Raw genomic sequence first — 16803 nt, 5'->3', positions numbered from 1 at the left:
GCCAAATTCGACCAGCACCAAGACACAACTATCTTGCTGCTCACTTGTGTTGTCAGCTATTTAGACAATAATGGTTTTGTGCTGATTCATTTTCATTGGATAATAAGTAAATGCTGCTAATCAAGTTGTACACTGACCACTCTAAGAATATCCAACTTTTATTTTCTATAGTAATGAAAAGATATAATGTTAGAAAAATTGCTGCTGAAATGTGAGGGTGTACTCACATTTGTCAGATACTGTATCTTGTATCTACATATGGATCAAATTATCTATGATTCCTTCATCATCTTTCCACCACTCATCTATAATTTCTTCATCAACCATCTGCCCGCCTGACAATCCATCCAGGCTCCCATTCATACTACAATATTACATAGTGCAGTATATAGCATTGTCAAAGTTTGCATCAGTGTAATTTCCTTTTAGGCTGAGAGGTCTGACACGAGACTGGGTATGCTCATTCATTCACTAAAAGGACAAAAGAGAGTGCCACGTTTCCTCAGTGTAAATTACAGTGGAAATGGTGACACGGACGTGTAGATACATATCTTTAGCAGTGTCACTTATACTGTATGTGAATGCATGGGATGTTCACTTGTTATGTGAGACTGAGATTCACATTTGTCATGTTTGGTTTGTTCAACGGACCTCTGGTGCGTTTGCTCTGCTCACATGCTTCTTTTGGTCACGTGTGAGTGCAATCATCCAAACCCTGGCGCACACCAAACAGGTGGGCTGAGACTGCTTGAGAGATGGGTCTCCGCTTGCAAGTGAACTCTGTTGCGGTTCGGCTCATTAGAGCTCACAAGTGAGCGCTACATGGACCAAAGACACAGACCAGTGTTAAAATGACAATAAAGGAAGTGAACACTGCTCTTTGTGTGTTAAGGTCGACAATGAAGTTTAAAAAGATCGTCAGACACAGTGCGTGTCTGTTGGGATGCTACATTGCCTACGAGACATTACCTGCACAATATCACTGTCAGAAAAAGGTGTTCTATTTGCACTTATACAATTATTTTTTTATAGTGAAGCAGATGTGCTTTGTTGATAGGTTTCCTCGTGTTCTGTCATATGATGTCCTTGGCCTTCTTCAGATGCCAGGATATAATGGTATGTTCTAACAGTTCTTTGTGTAGACGCCCTCCATGTGCTTGACTCCTGATTCATATAGCCTTGGGCACAAGCTTTAGCCTCTCCTTTTAGATTACCTTTCCCATTGTATATACACATCCTAAATAGTAACACAACTCTCTGTAGAAGTTAGATGTTTTCTCTCGAAGCTGTATGTTCAGGCTGTGTTGATTTCGTTGCAAGTTTTATTAAATTGTACCTCTCATTATTCTCAAAAGAACTTGTCTCGTCTCTTGTCCATTTTAGAGCTAGCAGCAGATTTTCCCTTGACAATCACTTTCTAGCACTCGTTGCAGGCGGCTGAGTCTGCATTAATTTAGCAGGGACATGAGGCACCAACAGCTACGTAGTTTTTCGGTCCGGTTACTACCATTTACATCGGTCGAGTTTCTATACACATCCCGACTGATGACGACAAAGCATCACACCTCTGAATGGAGACACTGTCAACATAGCTGTCTTTGGGACTTTCTCTGTCTCTCCCAGCTGCTTTCCGCTGCGTGTCTCTCTCATTCCACGTGAAACGCTTTCCAATCTCCTGGCTTCTGTATTCGATTTTGCTTTTTTTACTCCCCGTGTTCTTTGAGTCAATTCCCCCAGGTGTACGCAGCTTTCCTTGCTCATACTCATCTTGCCTCCTCCGCCAAGTACTAGTTATTTTCTCTGTCTAATGCTGTCAATAGCGCTCAATAACAATGAAAGAGCACCGCTTCCGTGGTGGTTATTGATGAAGGTGTCGCCTTGCTCAGCCTCCTATTCGTCACAGTGCCAATCTGCTTCTCAGTAATAGCCAATCAGATGGCTGCGCTGGAAAATGCAGAGCTCCTCATGATAGGTTCGCCCATCGATTTGATTGAGTGCACCTGAGTGCCGCCACTTCGGCCCCCCCTTCTGGACCCAATCGATACACCATCACGCTGACACACAGTGACTGCACCCACACACAGGCACAGAAGTACAGCAGTCATAGTGGTGATCTCGCTGTGGGGTCAAACTAATCATCAGTTGTGTAGCTCGTTTTGTCCACATTGACCATACAGACGTGCACATAAATGTAGCAACAGCAGGTGGACATTGCACTTAGCAATACAGTCATTATGCATGTACTGTATGTTTTAACACACACACCAGATTGATTCAAAACAACGACTCCCACAGCGCGGCCATTATTCCACCACGTGTCACATGTACAGATGGCCTTGCGCCCGGGCCTGCCTCCGTTTCACTTTGAGCCGGGCTAAGCGTAATGAGGGCAGCGCAACCATCTGCACAGTATGGTGCGCGTTATTAGTTTTATATACTGGCATGTTTGCGTGCACACACAGTTTGTTCATGCAAGGCACCCAAGGAAATCACGGCACTAAGTAGAAGAAAAAAAATAGGAAAAAGTCAGTAACTGCATGGAGATAAAAAAAAAAGGCAAAGACATTAATGCAAAAAAATGTCTCATGCTTGTAACCATTTTTTAAGCCCACCAGCTAACCATGGCCAAAATTATATTAAAAAAAATTTAAAGTATCGTTATTATGTATTCATATTAGAATTATTATTACGGGTGTCACAATACACCCAACTCACGAGAAAAGACGATATACGAGATTAGGCACATGAGAATGAGACAAGGCAAGATGAGATTTTCACATTCATTTTACAAAAATGACAATGTAAAAAATATGACAGAGCAAACAATCTTTATTTAACCGAGTCACAAAACAGTACAGGAGCGTTTTGAAATGTTTGCTGTCCCACAAATTGACGCTAAACTACATTTTTGGAAACCAACTAAACCACTGTAATTGTGATACAAAATAATCATTATATATCATAATAATGCAATATATTGTCATCTTTCACTCTGTAAAGTTGTGGAATTGCTGTTTGTGACATGTATTTTCTGATAGGCAATTTGCACTGTCTGTCAAACATTTGCAGCATTTCTTGAAATGCTGGCTTTTCAACTGTATTAAAGAGCAGCATTTCTTTGGCGATGTATTAAACTTCACTCTCTGTGAACGCACAGAAGGGCTTCTGGTGTAAAAACTAAGCAAAAGCAATTGATGCTCTGGGAAAAGCCAAAATTGGAAAAAAATGTTAATATATATACTGTATATTTTTAATGATTGTCTCCCAATTACTTACAACACTTTGTCACAGCGAAACCAAGCTAACCACAGCCACAGTAAAATATATATTTTTTAAAAATTCAAATAAAAAAATTAAAAATGTAATTTAATTTAAGTTTTGAGGGCCTCTACTCATTTATTTTTGTTACATTTATTTTAGCTTGTTACTTTGGATGATTGTGTCGCATGTGTGCATTCAGTCTATCCAAGGAGGCTATGATGGCTTCAGAAGTGTTTTTTTTACCACATGGGCTATCATTGCATGATGTATTATGAAATATACATACACTTAATTGTGTCAATTATGCTTTATCGTGTGAGGGCAGTGGTCACTTCTGTCTGTGTAAAATGGTCCATGCTTGGAGCAGTTCATATTCCATTACCCCCCTGTCAGGGTCAGAGGCCAGCCACCTACCTCTTCTGCACTCCCTTCCGTGCAGCACTGCAGGGGTCAATTGGTGGTTGTGAAGCTTGTCCGTCAGATGCACTCGCCTACTTCATGACAACACGATGTGTATGCATTTGAGGAAACTGTCTTCCAGAGCTTGTGTGTGTGTGTGTGTGTGTGTGTGTGTGTGTGTGTTTTTGTGGTGCGCGTGCACTTGTTGTGATGTTGTCTTTGAACTGCCTCTGGAGATCTCTTCAAGGCTGAACCCTGTCACTTCCAAAAGACTGACTTTCCACAAGAGACTTGAAGAGGGATGTGCGTATCATATTTTATGATGAGACAGGCGGCACGCATGCAACTCGCCTTGCCTGCCTCACACTGACATGACAGTAAATCTCTTCTTTATAGCGACGTGATGGAAGTCACGTATAGTTGTGGTAGGGGCAGACTGAAAATGAACAGCAAGGTGACGATTTCAAACAATGTCAAAGAACATGAGACGAGTTCGTTAACGTGCAGTGTGTCCTCCTCTCCTGCAGGTGGCGGTACAGGCAGCCAGCAGACCGTTCTCCATGAGGAGCAGTAGAAGATGCCGGCTCTGCCAGCACTGCTGCTGTCAATACACTTCCTGTCCTTTTTCTTGCTAGCCAACATGCCGCCACATTCGCTCAGCCAGACCCCCGTGCTCTCCTCCGTCCGCATGGGTGAGTTTACCGCCGTCAACAGGAGAAGTCAATGTCCTTTATCCCAAGTACAGTGGAACTTATGATGTCAAACACATTATGTTATGAGCCGCTGATCAGATTCTAAATCACGCTGATTAATAATCCCAATCTTCATACTGAATCAGGAAGAATGAGTCCGAGGTCTCCGTGAACCTGGCTCCTGTTAGTCCTCTGACTGACTGTTAAGTACATAGAACAACTTAGCAGAATCACAGAAAGTCAGCGCACTCACCAGGCAGACTCACGATTCATTTGAATTGGTTTGCTGGCACAGGCTAGTCTGTGGACTCAAGGTAAACGCAGCTAAATCAGATGATTCATTTCAATTGGTTCACTAACTGGAGTTAGTGTACTAACTGGAAGTACCACACACTTACAGATGATTCTATGATTTGAATTGGTTTGCTGACACAAGCTAATGAACTCATGGTAAACATAGCCGACTCACAGCCGATGGTTGGTATTGGGTCACTGACTCAAATTAGCAGACTCACAGGAAGCACCATAGACTTGGACCATTCATTTGAATTGCTTCACTGACCCAAGTTAGTGGACTCACGGTAAACACAGCCGACTCAGATGATTCATTTGAACTGGTTCACTGACTCGAGTCATCAGACTCAGATGATTTGAAGTACCTTGACTCAAGTGAATCAGATCGCTTGAGAGTAACCTGAGTCCATTAAATGAACAAAGTGTACCATTTAGTTGTGAGGCAATGGTCAATACCTAATTTGTGTTGATTTAGAATTTCTCTTAAAAAGTGATTGAAAAAAAAAAGTTTTGCAAACATTACCGCAGTTTGAGCAGATTTTTGTCTGAGCTTTTGTTTAATTTCTGATTTAGTCCACTTTAGAGGTTCCACTGTACACTACATTAGGTTGATGACCCCCTGTGAGTGGGGTCCTAAAATAGGTTTTCACCCCGTAAGAGCAATGGATTGTGTTTAATTTTTTACTGTTCATTTGAAAGTGACAACAGACAGGTTCATGACAAATAAGGTGACATGAACATCTTCCATACCTAAATGATAATTAACATGAATCATTAACGACATCCCCGCTGATATGATTAAAACTGTCCCAGTTTAATCACATTGCAAATGTCAGCGATGCAAGTGTACTGCAAATTTAGAGGAGAGTGCAGTCACTTCAGGACCAAGATGCTATTTCAGGCTGTCAGTATCAGCGTTAAATCTGTTTGGAGGAACACAACAACTCTGCCTGAAGCAAGTGAAGACAACAAAGGCAACGATAGCAAAAACTACAGAACCCAATTCCAATGAAGTTGGGACGATGTGTAAATTGTAAATAAAAACAGACTACAATGATTTGCAATTTACTTTTCAACCTATATTCAATTGAATACACTACAAAGACAAAATATTTAATGTTCAAACTGGTAAACTTTGTTATTTTTTGCAAATATTAGCTCATTTGGAATTTGATGCCTGCAACATGTTCCAAAAAAGCTGGGACGGGTGGCAAAGAAGATTGAGAAAGTTGAGGAATGCTCATCAAACACCTATTTGGAACATCCCACAGGTGAACAGGCTAACTGGGAACAGGAGGGTGCCAGGATTGGGTGTAAAAGGAGCTTCTGTGAAATGCTCAGTCATTCACAAGCAAGGATGGGGCGAGGTTCACCACTTTGTGAACAACTGTGCGAGCGAATAATCGAACAATTTAAGAACAATAGGCCTCATTCACGAAAATCTTCTTAAAAGTCTTCTTAAGAACTGTACTTAAGAAGGCGCGGGTTGGAAACTGCGCCACATTCACGACACGTTCTTAAGTAGGGATAATCGTTCGCACCGGTGTTCTTAGGTTGATGAATGCCAACTGCGATGCCCGTGCATATGAGCCCTAATTTGCATAGGTCACCGCCTATTATTTCCCATACAAGATAAAAAATGTGCCGTGCGCAACAGGCAGCTGGAGGCGGAGATGGCAACGCGCAAGGGCAGCTTGCAGCTGGACAACAAACGAAAGAAAAACTTCAATTCTACTGAAATAGAGGTGCTTTTACAAGGAGTGAGCGAACACAAGACCACCTTATTTTCAAGTGTATCCACCGGTCATCAGGCCATCCAAAAAGAGTCGGCATGGAGCACCATTGCAGGAAACATAAATGCCGTTTCCACGGAGAGACGTGCCACCGCAGACGTTAAAAAGAAGTGGTTTGACTTAAAATAGACTAAAAAAAAAAAGATTGGACTGCACCGGAGGGATCTGGAGGAAACGGGGGTGGGCCATCAATCAGAAACCAAACCATTTCAGAAACTCTAGAAAATATTTACACAATCATGATGGAAAAATAAAGTCAAAATACATAGTTTGTGTGTGACAATGTATTTTTTCTGTGGTTACATTTGATTAGACGCTGCCTAATTAATACAGCAGCCCCGTGCTCTGGCTCAAGACGTGGCTGGGGGTGCATGTCGTTATCTGGGGGTGCTCCGTGCGCAATAGACACACCACGTTTCATTGCGATGTTATTCTGATTATCCTGCACACCTGCAAGAACAGAGAGGGAAGCCTGAAGAGGGACATCAAATATTCGTGGCTTTCAGCAAATAAATCTAATGGTCCCTTTACATTCTCTCTCTGCGCAGCGCACGTCCAGATTTGAATATATATTTATCCATGGAGTATATTTTAGTTGTTTTGATGATAAATAATTGTTGGGATATTTTATTTGCACTACATTTTTTGGGATCAGGTTGCAAAATCCATCATGAGGGCGATTGCGCATTGAAAGTGCAAGCTTTGCTTGTGCGTAAGAGTCCTCCTGAGCGTTCGTAGAATTTGTTCTTAGATTTAAGAACTGTGAGTTAAGAACACAAATCTTCGTAAGAAGGCTTTAAGAACACATTTGTGCGTAAGAACGTAAGAACGTTTCGTGAATGAGGCCCAATGGGAAATGTTCTTACGCACAAATCCATTAGATTTATTTGCTTCAGGCTTCAGGCTTCCCTCTCTGTTCTTGCAGGTGTGCAGGATAATCAGAATAACATCGCGATGAAACGTGGTGTGCCTATTGCGCACGGAGCACCCCCAGATAACGACATGCGCCCCCAGCCACGTCTTGAGCCAGAGCACGGGGCTGCTGTATTAATTAGGCAGCGTCTAATCAAATGTAACCACAGAAAAAATACATTGTCACACACAAACTATGTATTTTGACTTTATTTTTCCATCATGATTGTGTAAATATTTTCTAGAGTTTCCGAAATGGTTTGGTTTCTGATTGATGGCCCACCTCCCGTTTCCTCCAGATCTCTCCGGTGCAGTCCAATCTTTTTTTTTAGTCTATTTTAAGTCAAAACAGTTCTTTTTAACGTCTGCGGTGGTGCGTTTCTCCGTGAAAACGGCGTTTATGTTTCCTGCAATGGTGCTCCATGCCGACTCTTTTTGGATGGCCTGATGACCGGTGGATACACTTGAAAATAAGGTGGTCTTGTGTTCGGTCACTCCTTGTAAAAGCACCTCTATTTCAGTAGAATTGAAGTTTTTCTTTCGTTTGTTGTCCAGCTGCTTCTCAGTCTCCCCCTTGCGCGTTGCCATCTCCGCCTCCAGCTGCCTGTTGCGCACGGCACATTTTTTACCTTATATAGGAAATAATAGGCGGTGACCTATGCAAATTAGGGCTCACATGCACGGGCATCGCAGTTGGCATTCATCAACCTAAGAACACCGGTGCGAACGATTATCCCTACTTAAGAACGTGTCGTGAATGTGGCACAGTTTCCAACCCGCGCCTTCTTAAGTACAGTTCTTAAGAAGACTTTTAAGAAGATGTTCGTGAATGAGGCCCATTGTTTCTCAATGTACATTTGCAAGGGATTTGGGGATTTCATCATCTACAGTCCATAGTATCATCAAAAGGTTCTTAGAATCTGGAGAAATCACTGCACGTAAGCGGCAAGGCCGAAAACCAACATCCCTCAGGCGACACTGCATCAAAACCCGACATCAATGTGTAAAGGATATCACCAAAAGGCTCAGGAACACTTCAGAAAACCAATGTTAGTAAATAGAGTTTGTCGCTACATACTGTATGTACTGTAAGTGCAAGTTAAAACTCTACTATGCAAAGTGAAAGCCATTTATCAACAACACCCAGAAATGCCGCCGGCTTCTCTGGGCCCGAGCTCATCTGAGATGGACTGATGCAAAGTGGAAAAAGTATTCTGTGGTCTGACGAGTCCACATTTCAAATTGTTTTTGGAAATTGTCTGTCGTTGTGTCCTCCGGGGCAAAGAGGAAAAGAACCATCCGGAATGTCATCGACGCAAAGTTCAAAAGCCAGCATCTGTGATGGTATGGGGGTGTGTTAGGGCCCATGGCATGGCCAACTTGCACATTGGCCATGCCATGACACCATTCATGCTGAAAGGTACATACAGGTTTTGGATATGCTGCCATCCAAGCAACGTCTGTTTCAAGACAATGCCAAACCACATTCTGCACGTGCTGCAACAGCGTGGCTTCATAGTTAAAGAGTGCAGGTGCTAGACTGGCCTGCCTGCAGTCCAGACCTGTTTCCCATTGAAAATGTGTGCGCATTATGAAGCGTAAAATGCGACAATGGAGACCCCGGACTGTTGGACTGAAGCTGTACATCAAGCAAGAATGGGACAGAATTCCACCTACAAAGCTTCAACCATTAGTGTCCTCAGTCCCCAAACGTTTATTGAGTGCTGTTAAAAGGACAGGTGATGTAACACAGTGGTAAAAATGCCCTTGTCCTAACTTTTTTGGAACGTGTTGCAGCTATCAAATTCAAAGTTAATGATTATTTGCAAAAAACAAAAAAGTTTACCAGTTCAAACATGAAATATCTTGTCTTTGTAGTGTATTCAATTGAATATAGGTTGAAAAGGATTTGCAAATCATTATATTCTGTTTGCATTTGTAAACGAAGAAAGAACAAGCAGGATGCGCATCTCAGAACAGTCCAATACATACCTTTTGACATTTGCATTTGCATACCTTTCAACATTTGCATTTGAAAAGAAGGGACTTTTCCCAGAAAACAAGGGAAATTATATTATATTTATTTTATGATCAATTTATATATTTGCCTTTGTAATTATTTGATGAGATTTACATTTATCTAATGGCTTATTAAAAATCTATTTAATGACATTTGTCTGTATTTAATTTCAACTATTTCATTAACTGATTTAATTAAAATTGTCATATTTATTTATTGAATGGAAGTGAATTTAAGCATGGATTAATTCGGAATGAGTTGGTTCACATTTGAATCGATTATTATTAAACTTTTTTGGGCTTTATATTAATTAAATTTTGGCCTCCATAAATCTTGTTTTGTTTTGAAAAATATATATTGATTTGTATTGACATTTTAAAAACTGAATAAAATTTAAGTTAAGCATTTCTTTATATTTAGCCTGTTGTAAGAGCCACAGTCTCAAACTGACTTTACAGTGAATCTTAAATTAACATAAAACATATGTATAATTTTATATTAGATTTTTTTTATACATTAATTTCATTTTGTTGTTGTTGTTTTGTATATTATTTATTTTAAAGCTAACATGGCCTTCACTATGTCTCCTCTGTCTTTCACTCTTCATCGTTTTAGCGGCCATCTTGGACGACCAGTCGGTGTGTGGGCGCGGTGAGCGTCTGGCGCTGTCCCTGGCCAGGGAAAACATCAACAGCGCTATGGAGGGCCCAGCTCGAGCCCGAGTAGAGGTGGACATATACGAGCTGCAGAAAGACTCCCAGTATGACACCACTGACACCAGTAAGTGAGGCCATCTTTTCTTTTTTTAAGATAAAATCATCACTGGAGAACAAACACAATGGACTCGACTTTTATGTTATCATTTTTCTTGCTTGGATCCAAAGGACAATAATGACGTTTAGAAGGAATGATAATTGAGCTGTGAAAGAACACTGACAAGCAAAGAGGACCTTTAAAGATGTTTACATGACTGTAAATGACATTTGTGGTGCCCCTTATGGGTTTTGGTGAAAATGCATTTGAACACATGCTGTCATACATGTAATACAGATATCCTCAAAGCTTTGTTATCCTTAGACAAATAGTCAGTGACATATGAATGATTAGTTGCTAAGTCCCGCCTTGACCCTGCAAAGATGTTTTGCTTGATGACGGTCATGTTTTTCAACCAATCTTGTTCAAATTGTACATGCATGTGCTTGTCAGTCCCCTAAAGGCTGAACACCCTAAAGCAGGGGTAGGGAACCTATGGCTCGGGAGCCATATGTGGCTCTTCTGGTGGTTGCATCTGGCTCTCTGGCTTTAACACAATAAAATGTTTTCGTTGTAATTTTATTTGACAGAAATCACAGGGTTAAAAATAACATTCAAAATATAAAACTTCTTTATGCACTTTAATCCATGCATCCATTTTCTACCGCAAGCACAGAAGTCACATTAATGGTAAGAAGTATTTTACAGTATTTATTATTGGTTAGCTTCAATATAACAACGTTATTAAAAATAATACATTCAGAGACTTATTATGCTCTAAAATTGTTGGTCATGCTTAATAACACACATTTAGTTGTATATGGCTCTCACGGAAATACATTTTTAAAAATGTGTCTGTCTTGGCTCTCTTAGCAAAAAAGGTTCCCGACCCCTGCCCTAAAGTTACAGTGGGTGTTTAGTCTGTGTGACACATTTCAAGTCAATCCAACTCATAGGGCCAAATAACAGCGCCATCATGTGGTGTATTTGTCAGAAAAACAATAGCACAGGCCACACAGACAGTGTGCATGCTTTCACACATTGCAACCCTTTTGTCAGCAGTGGTTTCTGACTAGAGGAGGTAGTGAAGAGGTAGCTTAGTCACACTATTTGGAGTTCAACCAAAATTTTTGCGAATATCGTGGGATTTGACTTTTTTTTCTTTGAGTTTTGGGGTTTTTGGAGAGGAAAGCCACCACAAAGGGGTGCCTGTGATGACAAAGAGGAAACGTGTAATGATAACCACAGAACAATTATGGGGATCAAACTTTTGGGTGTACTAAAAGTGCCACAATGTGGTGTATTTGTCTGAAAAAGTAATAGCACAGAAAGTTATATAAATACTTCAATAATCTCCAAGAGAAATTTACAAGTAGCACATGAGGGGTGCACATTTTGACAAATATTTACCCTTTTGTGTGCAGCGGTTCAGTAGTAGAAGAGAAATCATCTGAAATTGTGTCAAACATAAAAACATCTCTTTCTTGCTTTGATTAAAGACAAAAAAATACTACTTGAAAACTGGCCCCTGCGTGTAATGATTTGACCTTTTACCTCCTTGACCTCCATACCTAAATAAATATATAAAAGTGTTCCCCTGACATGAATTAGAACACTAAACATCGGGATTTAAAATGTTGGTTGTTTATTGATTTGACCCTTCACCTCAGCTAACTCAGTCCTTTTGTGTCATATATCATTAAAATGATAGGGTTCTCCCTTAGAAATGGCGTCAGGAGAACTTGGCGGATATGGGTCAAAAACACAAATGCCCTTGTCCATATTGTCGATTATAGTCCAACAGTGGGCAAACAGGGTTCTGGCGACAATCAAACGGCGTTAAAAGCACACCATCTTTTCTTTTACGAGCTGGTGCTGATGAGTTTACATGTTCACCAGAGACAACCAATGACCCGCTAAGCCGCTCTCGTTAAAAGCGGTGGACCAGTGCCCTCCAGTAACAGCTGCTACTGTCTGCTGCTGTGCACCGTGCAGCTCAATAAAATGCCTTTTGATATTACACAATAAAAACACACACCAGCATGTTACATGAAGGGAGAGACTTGGCCCGCTTCAATTCTGATACTGTAGGTCGACAACCCCGCCACCAGCTACTGGCAAAATGTCTAGTTGTGCACGAGAAAGCTTGTCTACATATGTGTGCATCTGTGTGTGTGTTTGTCCTTGACCAATGGGCAGGAGATTCTGACAAGCTTGTTTGCTGAAAGCCATTTTTTGGGGTCTTTGGATCAGAGAGCTCATCATCGTGCAGCTACAACTGTCTGAAGCTTGCATGTACACTACCTGTCACACACACTCACAAAGAAACGCACACTGGTTTTCATGATGTACTGTATGTTGTATTTGTGGATATATGGGGACCCAGACCTGCCACCATGTAAGCATTTTTTGTACTCAGCATGCATTTTAACCCCAGAATACGCTTGTACACTTTGCTGCTGTTCATGGACACATTTTGCCGGTTTCAGTTTTAGGTTCAGTCTATGAACCCTGCAACACCCTAAAGTTACAAAGTTGCTGGTGCTCCTGTGTCGAGGCACCAGCATTTGCTCCTCCCCGTGCACCTCCAACGATATTGAACCTTGCGCTGCCCAATGAAAGGCAGTGATTGGACGGCTAGTCCACTTCTTCAAGGTTGGCAGGTCAGGGGACCATTCTAAACACACACTGTAAATGCCCCACATTCACAAATATCTGCCGGAGTTTCTAAATAGCACTGGATCAAAAATGTTAGCATCAACAGTTGTGGCTGTAGGCAACCTCCTCAAGGCGTTGTTATTAACTCTGCAAGATGGCAATAGCTGCATTTGAAGTATCGTGAGTGGTCAACACCCTGCAGCTTCAGCTACCTCTGCATGCACTTTAAAATGCTGCTACTCAGCTGCTGGTATGAAACTCATGTGTGTTACATTTACAGTGAACTCATCAGAGGTATTAATGCTAGCTGAGCAGTTTTCGCCTTACTCCTATTACAACACTGGTTCTGTTGCTTATGTGTTGTGAACTATACTTGTTGATAAATGACCATGAAGCCAAAGAGGGATACATTTTCCTTTCCACTTTCCCATGCACTCCAAAGCATTATTAAAGTGAAAAAATGGAGTCATTATATATCATTTGTTTTCAAATTTAGGAAATAACCGAAATAACCAATTATTACCTGAACGCATCACATGAACGCCCACAGCTCTAATTGGAGCGTGTACGCCGTGTACTTGTTGGATGCGAACCAACATGACTTATGAGGAACATGTGCAACCATAATATTACAAAAACAAAACCATGAAATTACTGGAATCTGTTGTAGAGTATAAGAAAAAAAATCAAGATTTTAGTACAAAATTCAAATTTTCCAGTAACTTTATTTTAATACAGTGGTTCCATTTTTTTCTTATTTTAAGAAGTCTAAAATCTTAGTTTAATGGACGTGTACTAGACTATTTTTGCAGCAAAATGTTCCTCACTCACAAAAATGGTGAACCTTGCTTTAACACACCCCACAAACATCACTGACAGGCATGTAAATACCAACTGAAAAAGATTTGAAGACATTAGGCATATTATTTTCATTTAATTAATAATTACATTAAATGTGGCTGTGATACATACATTGGTGCCTTACAAATAAATTAAATATAAATGTAAAATATATAAATGTATTTTTTAAAATTAAATACATTTTGAACACCAGTGGTTTGTTAACTATTTACACCAAGTACCGCCTCAACATATTTTTGCTTTGCAAGAAGCACTGTTTTTGCTACCTCCTCTTATCATTGTGATTTAATACCATGAGGTAATTAGTTTGTATGAGGTAAAGAAAATGTAATGTTTGGTTAATACATTTCTATTTGTACAATTAATTCATTGTCCTTGTAACACAGTTTGAGAATCGTGACATGCAGACAAATAGTCCTCCTTGAGCTGTTAAGATCCCCCCCAAAGCTCTTTTGACTCTCCCTGCAATGTTCTTGGTCTCGCCTCATGAGATAACGCCTCTTGTTGACCTAAAGGTTTGTCCTGGTGATCAAATTCAAGCCGGTGTAGTATTTGTGTTTCTGTGGGAACAGCTTGTTTTTTTCTCTTATTCTCAAGATAGACAGGACAATTTGTCACCGATTGATTTTTTTGTTTTGCTCTTTATTCCCCCCTTCCTCTAGGGGTTAGAAGACATAGGTCAGAAGTGATCTCCAAATAAAAGGAAATGTATTTTGGGTGGGAGGCTGTTGTCAACTGTAAAGTGGATGCTAAGTGGTGTGTATGGCGTGTGTGTGTCCTATGTTGCTGTCAAACATCTGCTTGTTAAGGACAGCAGCCAGCAGCAGATGTTAGGGCTTGAAGTCTGACCATGTTTCTTTTAATTGTGTTTGTCAGGCGGATGTGTGACTGTGTTACTGCTATTGATCAATGACCTGAGCACATGCTGGTCAATACACTTTTTTCGCTGTCAATTTTGGGACTTGTCATGGTGGGAACCTAGACAGCGGAGAAGGTATGAACTCCCCATTTAACATGTCAGACAATAAAACGTCAAACTCAGAAGCTGTGAGTATTTCTTCATGTAGCAGCGTTTACTCACTCAACTGCAGAAAAAACTACTAAAATAATAAAATTATGTTACAGTAAGACCTACACGACAGTGTCAATCAACAGTGTATTAGTTTGTCAAAACATACAACCCTACTGTGTTCCCTGTGCTATTCTTTTTCTGACAAATACACCACATGATGGCGCTATTATTAAACCCCATAAGTGTGACTGAGTTTACCTTTTTCACACAGCTTAATTCACCCTACAAAGCACCCACTGTGAATTTAGAATATTTATTGAAATCACCATGAAATTGGGTACACACATTTAGGGGACTGACAAGCACTTGTGTAAAATTTGACCAAGATTGAGTGAAAAACATGGCAGCCATCAAGCAAAACATCTTTGCAGGGGACCTGGCGAGTTCGCAACTATTGTAATGTCCAGGCTATAGAGCGCACCGGTATGTAAGCCACACCCACAAAATTTAAAGAGCTTGCTGTCTATAAGCCACAGGTGTACACGTCGTAACATGGGATATTTAGTATACAGAAAGATGCTACACGGAAAGATTTTTTTAAACTCTTGATTAAATAAATGATTTTTTCCAAACAGTGCCGTGCAGTGCTTGTAAAATGGAGTTAAACAGTGCCGAACAGTGTATGTAACATGACCAGTTCAACTGTAGCCTACCAGAAAACTCACTCATCGTCATCGTCCTCCTTCTGGGAACTAAAACCACTAAAGTCGTCTTCTTCAGCATCACAATTGAAAAGCCTCATAATCCCTTTGTCACACACTTTGTCAGTCTCTCTCTTTCGTGTTGGTCTTGGAGTCACTTTTGTCTTGAGCAGTCCAAACAGAAGCTGTAACAATTTTACACTTGACCAAACTTAGGATGTGTGTCAGAGATGGGTGCATAAGACTTGATGATATTAGCTTCCACTTCAACCGTCCACGTCAGTACTTCCTGAAGCTGCCCTTTAAGCATCATGGGAAATGAAGTCTTTAGCCATAAATTAGTCGCATCACTGCATCACTGTACAAGCCACAGGGTTCAAAGCATGAGAGCTTATACATCGGAAATTTTGGTAACTGTACGTAAGTCATTTACCATTTGTCTAATAATTATAAAAGGATATTGGTATTAAATGTATTGTAGCATCTCATACAAGCAAGCATTCTGAACGCAATCCATTGGGGACCACAAATTTACAGTCATGTGAAAAAATGAAGACACCCAATGGGGTTTGGGATTGTTTTTCTTCTGCTGTAATTGTGAAAATCATTTAACGCAGCAGAATGCAACACTTGGTGTGTCTGCTCCTTGGGGTATTCCTCGTCTCAAAGTAAATCAGATTAGAGCGACTCGGATTTTTGCCGCCACAATGGGATCAGTGGAAAAACTGTCCACGCTTTCTCTCTCGTGGTCTATCTAACAGTCGTTTTCTTTTTGCTTGTTTTTTCAATACCGTTTTCAGTGTGTCAGATTCTACCCAAAGGCGTCGTCTCGGTGATAGGCCCCGCCTCCAGCCCTGCCTCTGGCTCGACTGTCAGTCACATATGCGGTGAGAAGGAGGTGAGCTACAAGAACCGCGTCACGGTGATGATTTACTGCATGTTTGCTTCTAATGTCTCCCTCCTTCCTTGCAGATCCCGCATGTCAAAATCGGTCCAGAAGAGACGCCACGCTTACCGTACCTCCGCTTTGCCTCCGTCACTCTGTACCCGAGCAACGAAGACCTGAGCTTGGCCATAGCGGCCATCCTGCGCTCCTTTAGCTACCCTTCAGCCAGCCTGGTCTGTGCCAAGGCTGAATGTAAGTAGATGCCTTTATAAAGTGTAAGTCCAGCTGATGGACTGTATGTGGATATTTGATAAACATGTCCATTTACACCACTGCTAACCACAACCACAATAATTAATAAAAAATGTGGAGCTCTACTAAAGAGTTGCACAACACTTTTGCATTTAACACATTTTAATGGAAGATTTTGCATGAGACAATAGGATATTGCAGGAATGAAACCACAGTTTTGTTGTTGTTTCCAAGCACGACAGTGGAACCTCTAAAGACAAATTTAAAATTTTACCGTCGTATTCAGGAGTTCGCACAAAAAAAGCAACA

The 16803-nt window shown here is 40.8% G+C and overlaps 1 protein-coding gene across 7 annotated transcripts in view; it reads left to right on the top strand.

Moving 5' to 3' along the window:
• The window catches only part of grik5 (glutamate receptor, ionotropic, kainate 5), a 192843-nt gene that overhangs the window by 115863 nt on the left and 60177 nt on the right, over nucleotides 1–16803 (top strand). For all 7 annotated transcript variants that reach the window (XM_054782530.1, XM_054782527.1, XM_054782523.1 and 4 more), the window contains 4 exons: nucleotides 4188–4352; nucleotides 9987–10151; nucleotides 16157–16254; nucleotides 16329–16494. In XM_054782530.1, coding sequence (XP_054638505.1) covers nucleotides 4238–4352; nucleotides 9987–10151; nucleotides 16157–16254; nucleotides 16329–16494 — 544 coding nt within the window. In that variant the 5' untranslated portion in view covers nucleotides 4188–4237. The remainder of the gene's footprint in view (nucleotides 1–4187; nucleotides 4353–9986; nucleotides 10152–16156; nucleotides 16255–16328; nucleotides 16495–16803) is intronic.

This window comes from Dunckerocampus dactyliophorus, chromosome 7 (assembly GCF_027744805.1).
Source record: "Dunckerocampus dactyliophorus isolate RoL2022-P2 chromosome 7, RoL_Ddac_1.1, whole genome shotgun sequence".
In the NCBI taxonomy this organism is placed as follows: Eukaryota; Metazoa; Chordata; class Actinopteri; order Syngnathiformes; family Syngnathidae; genus Dunckerocampus; species Dunckerocampus dactyliophorus.
This window is presented reverse-complemented; position numbering and strand designations above follow the sequence as displayed.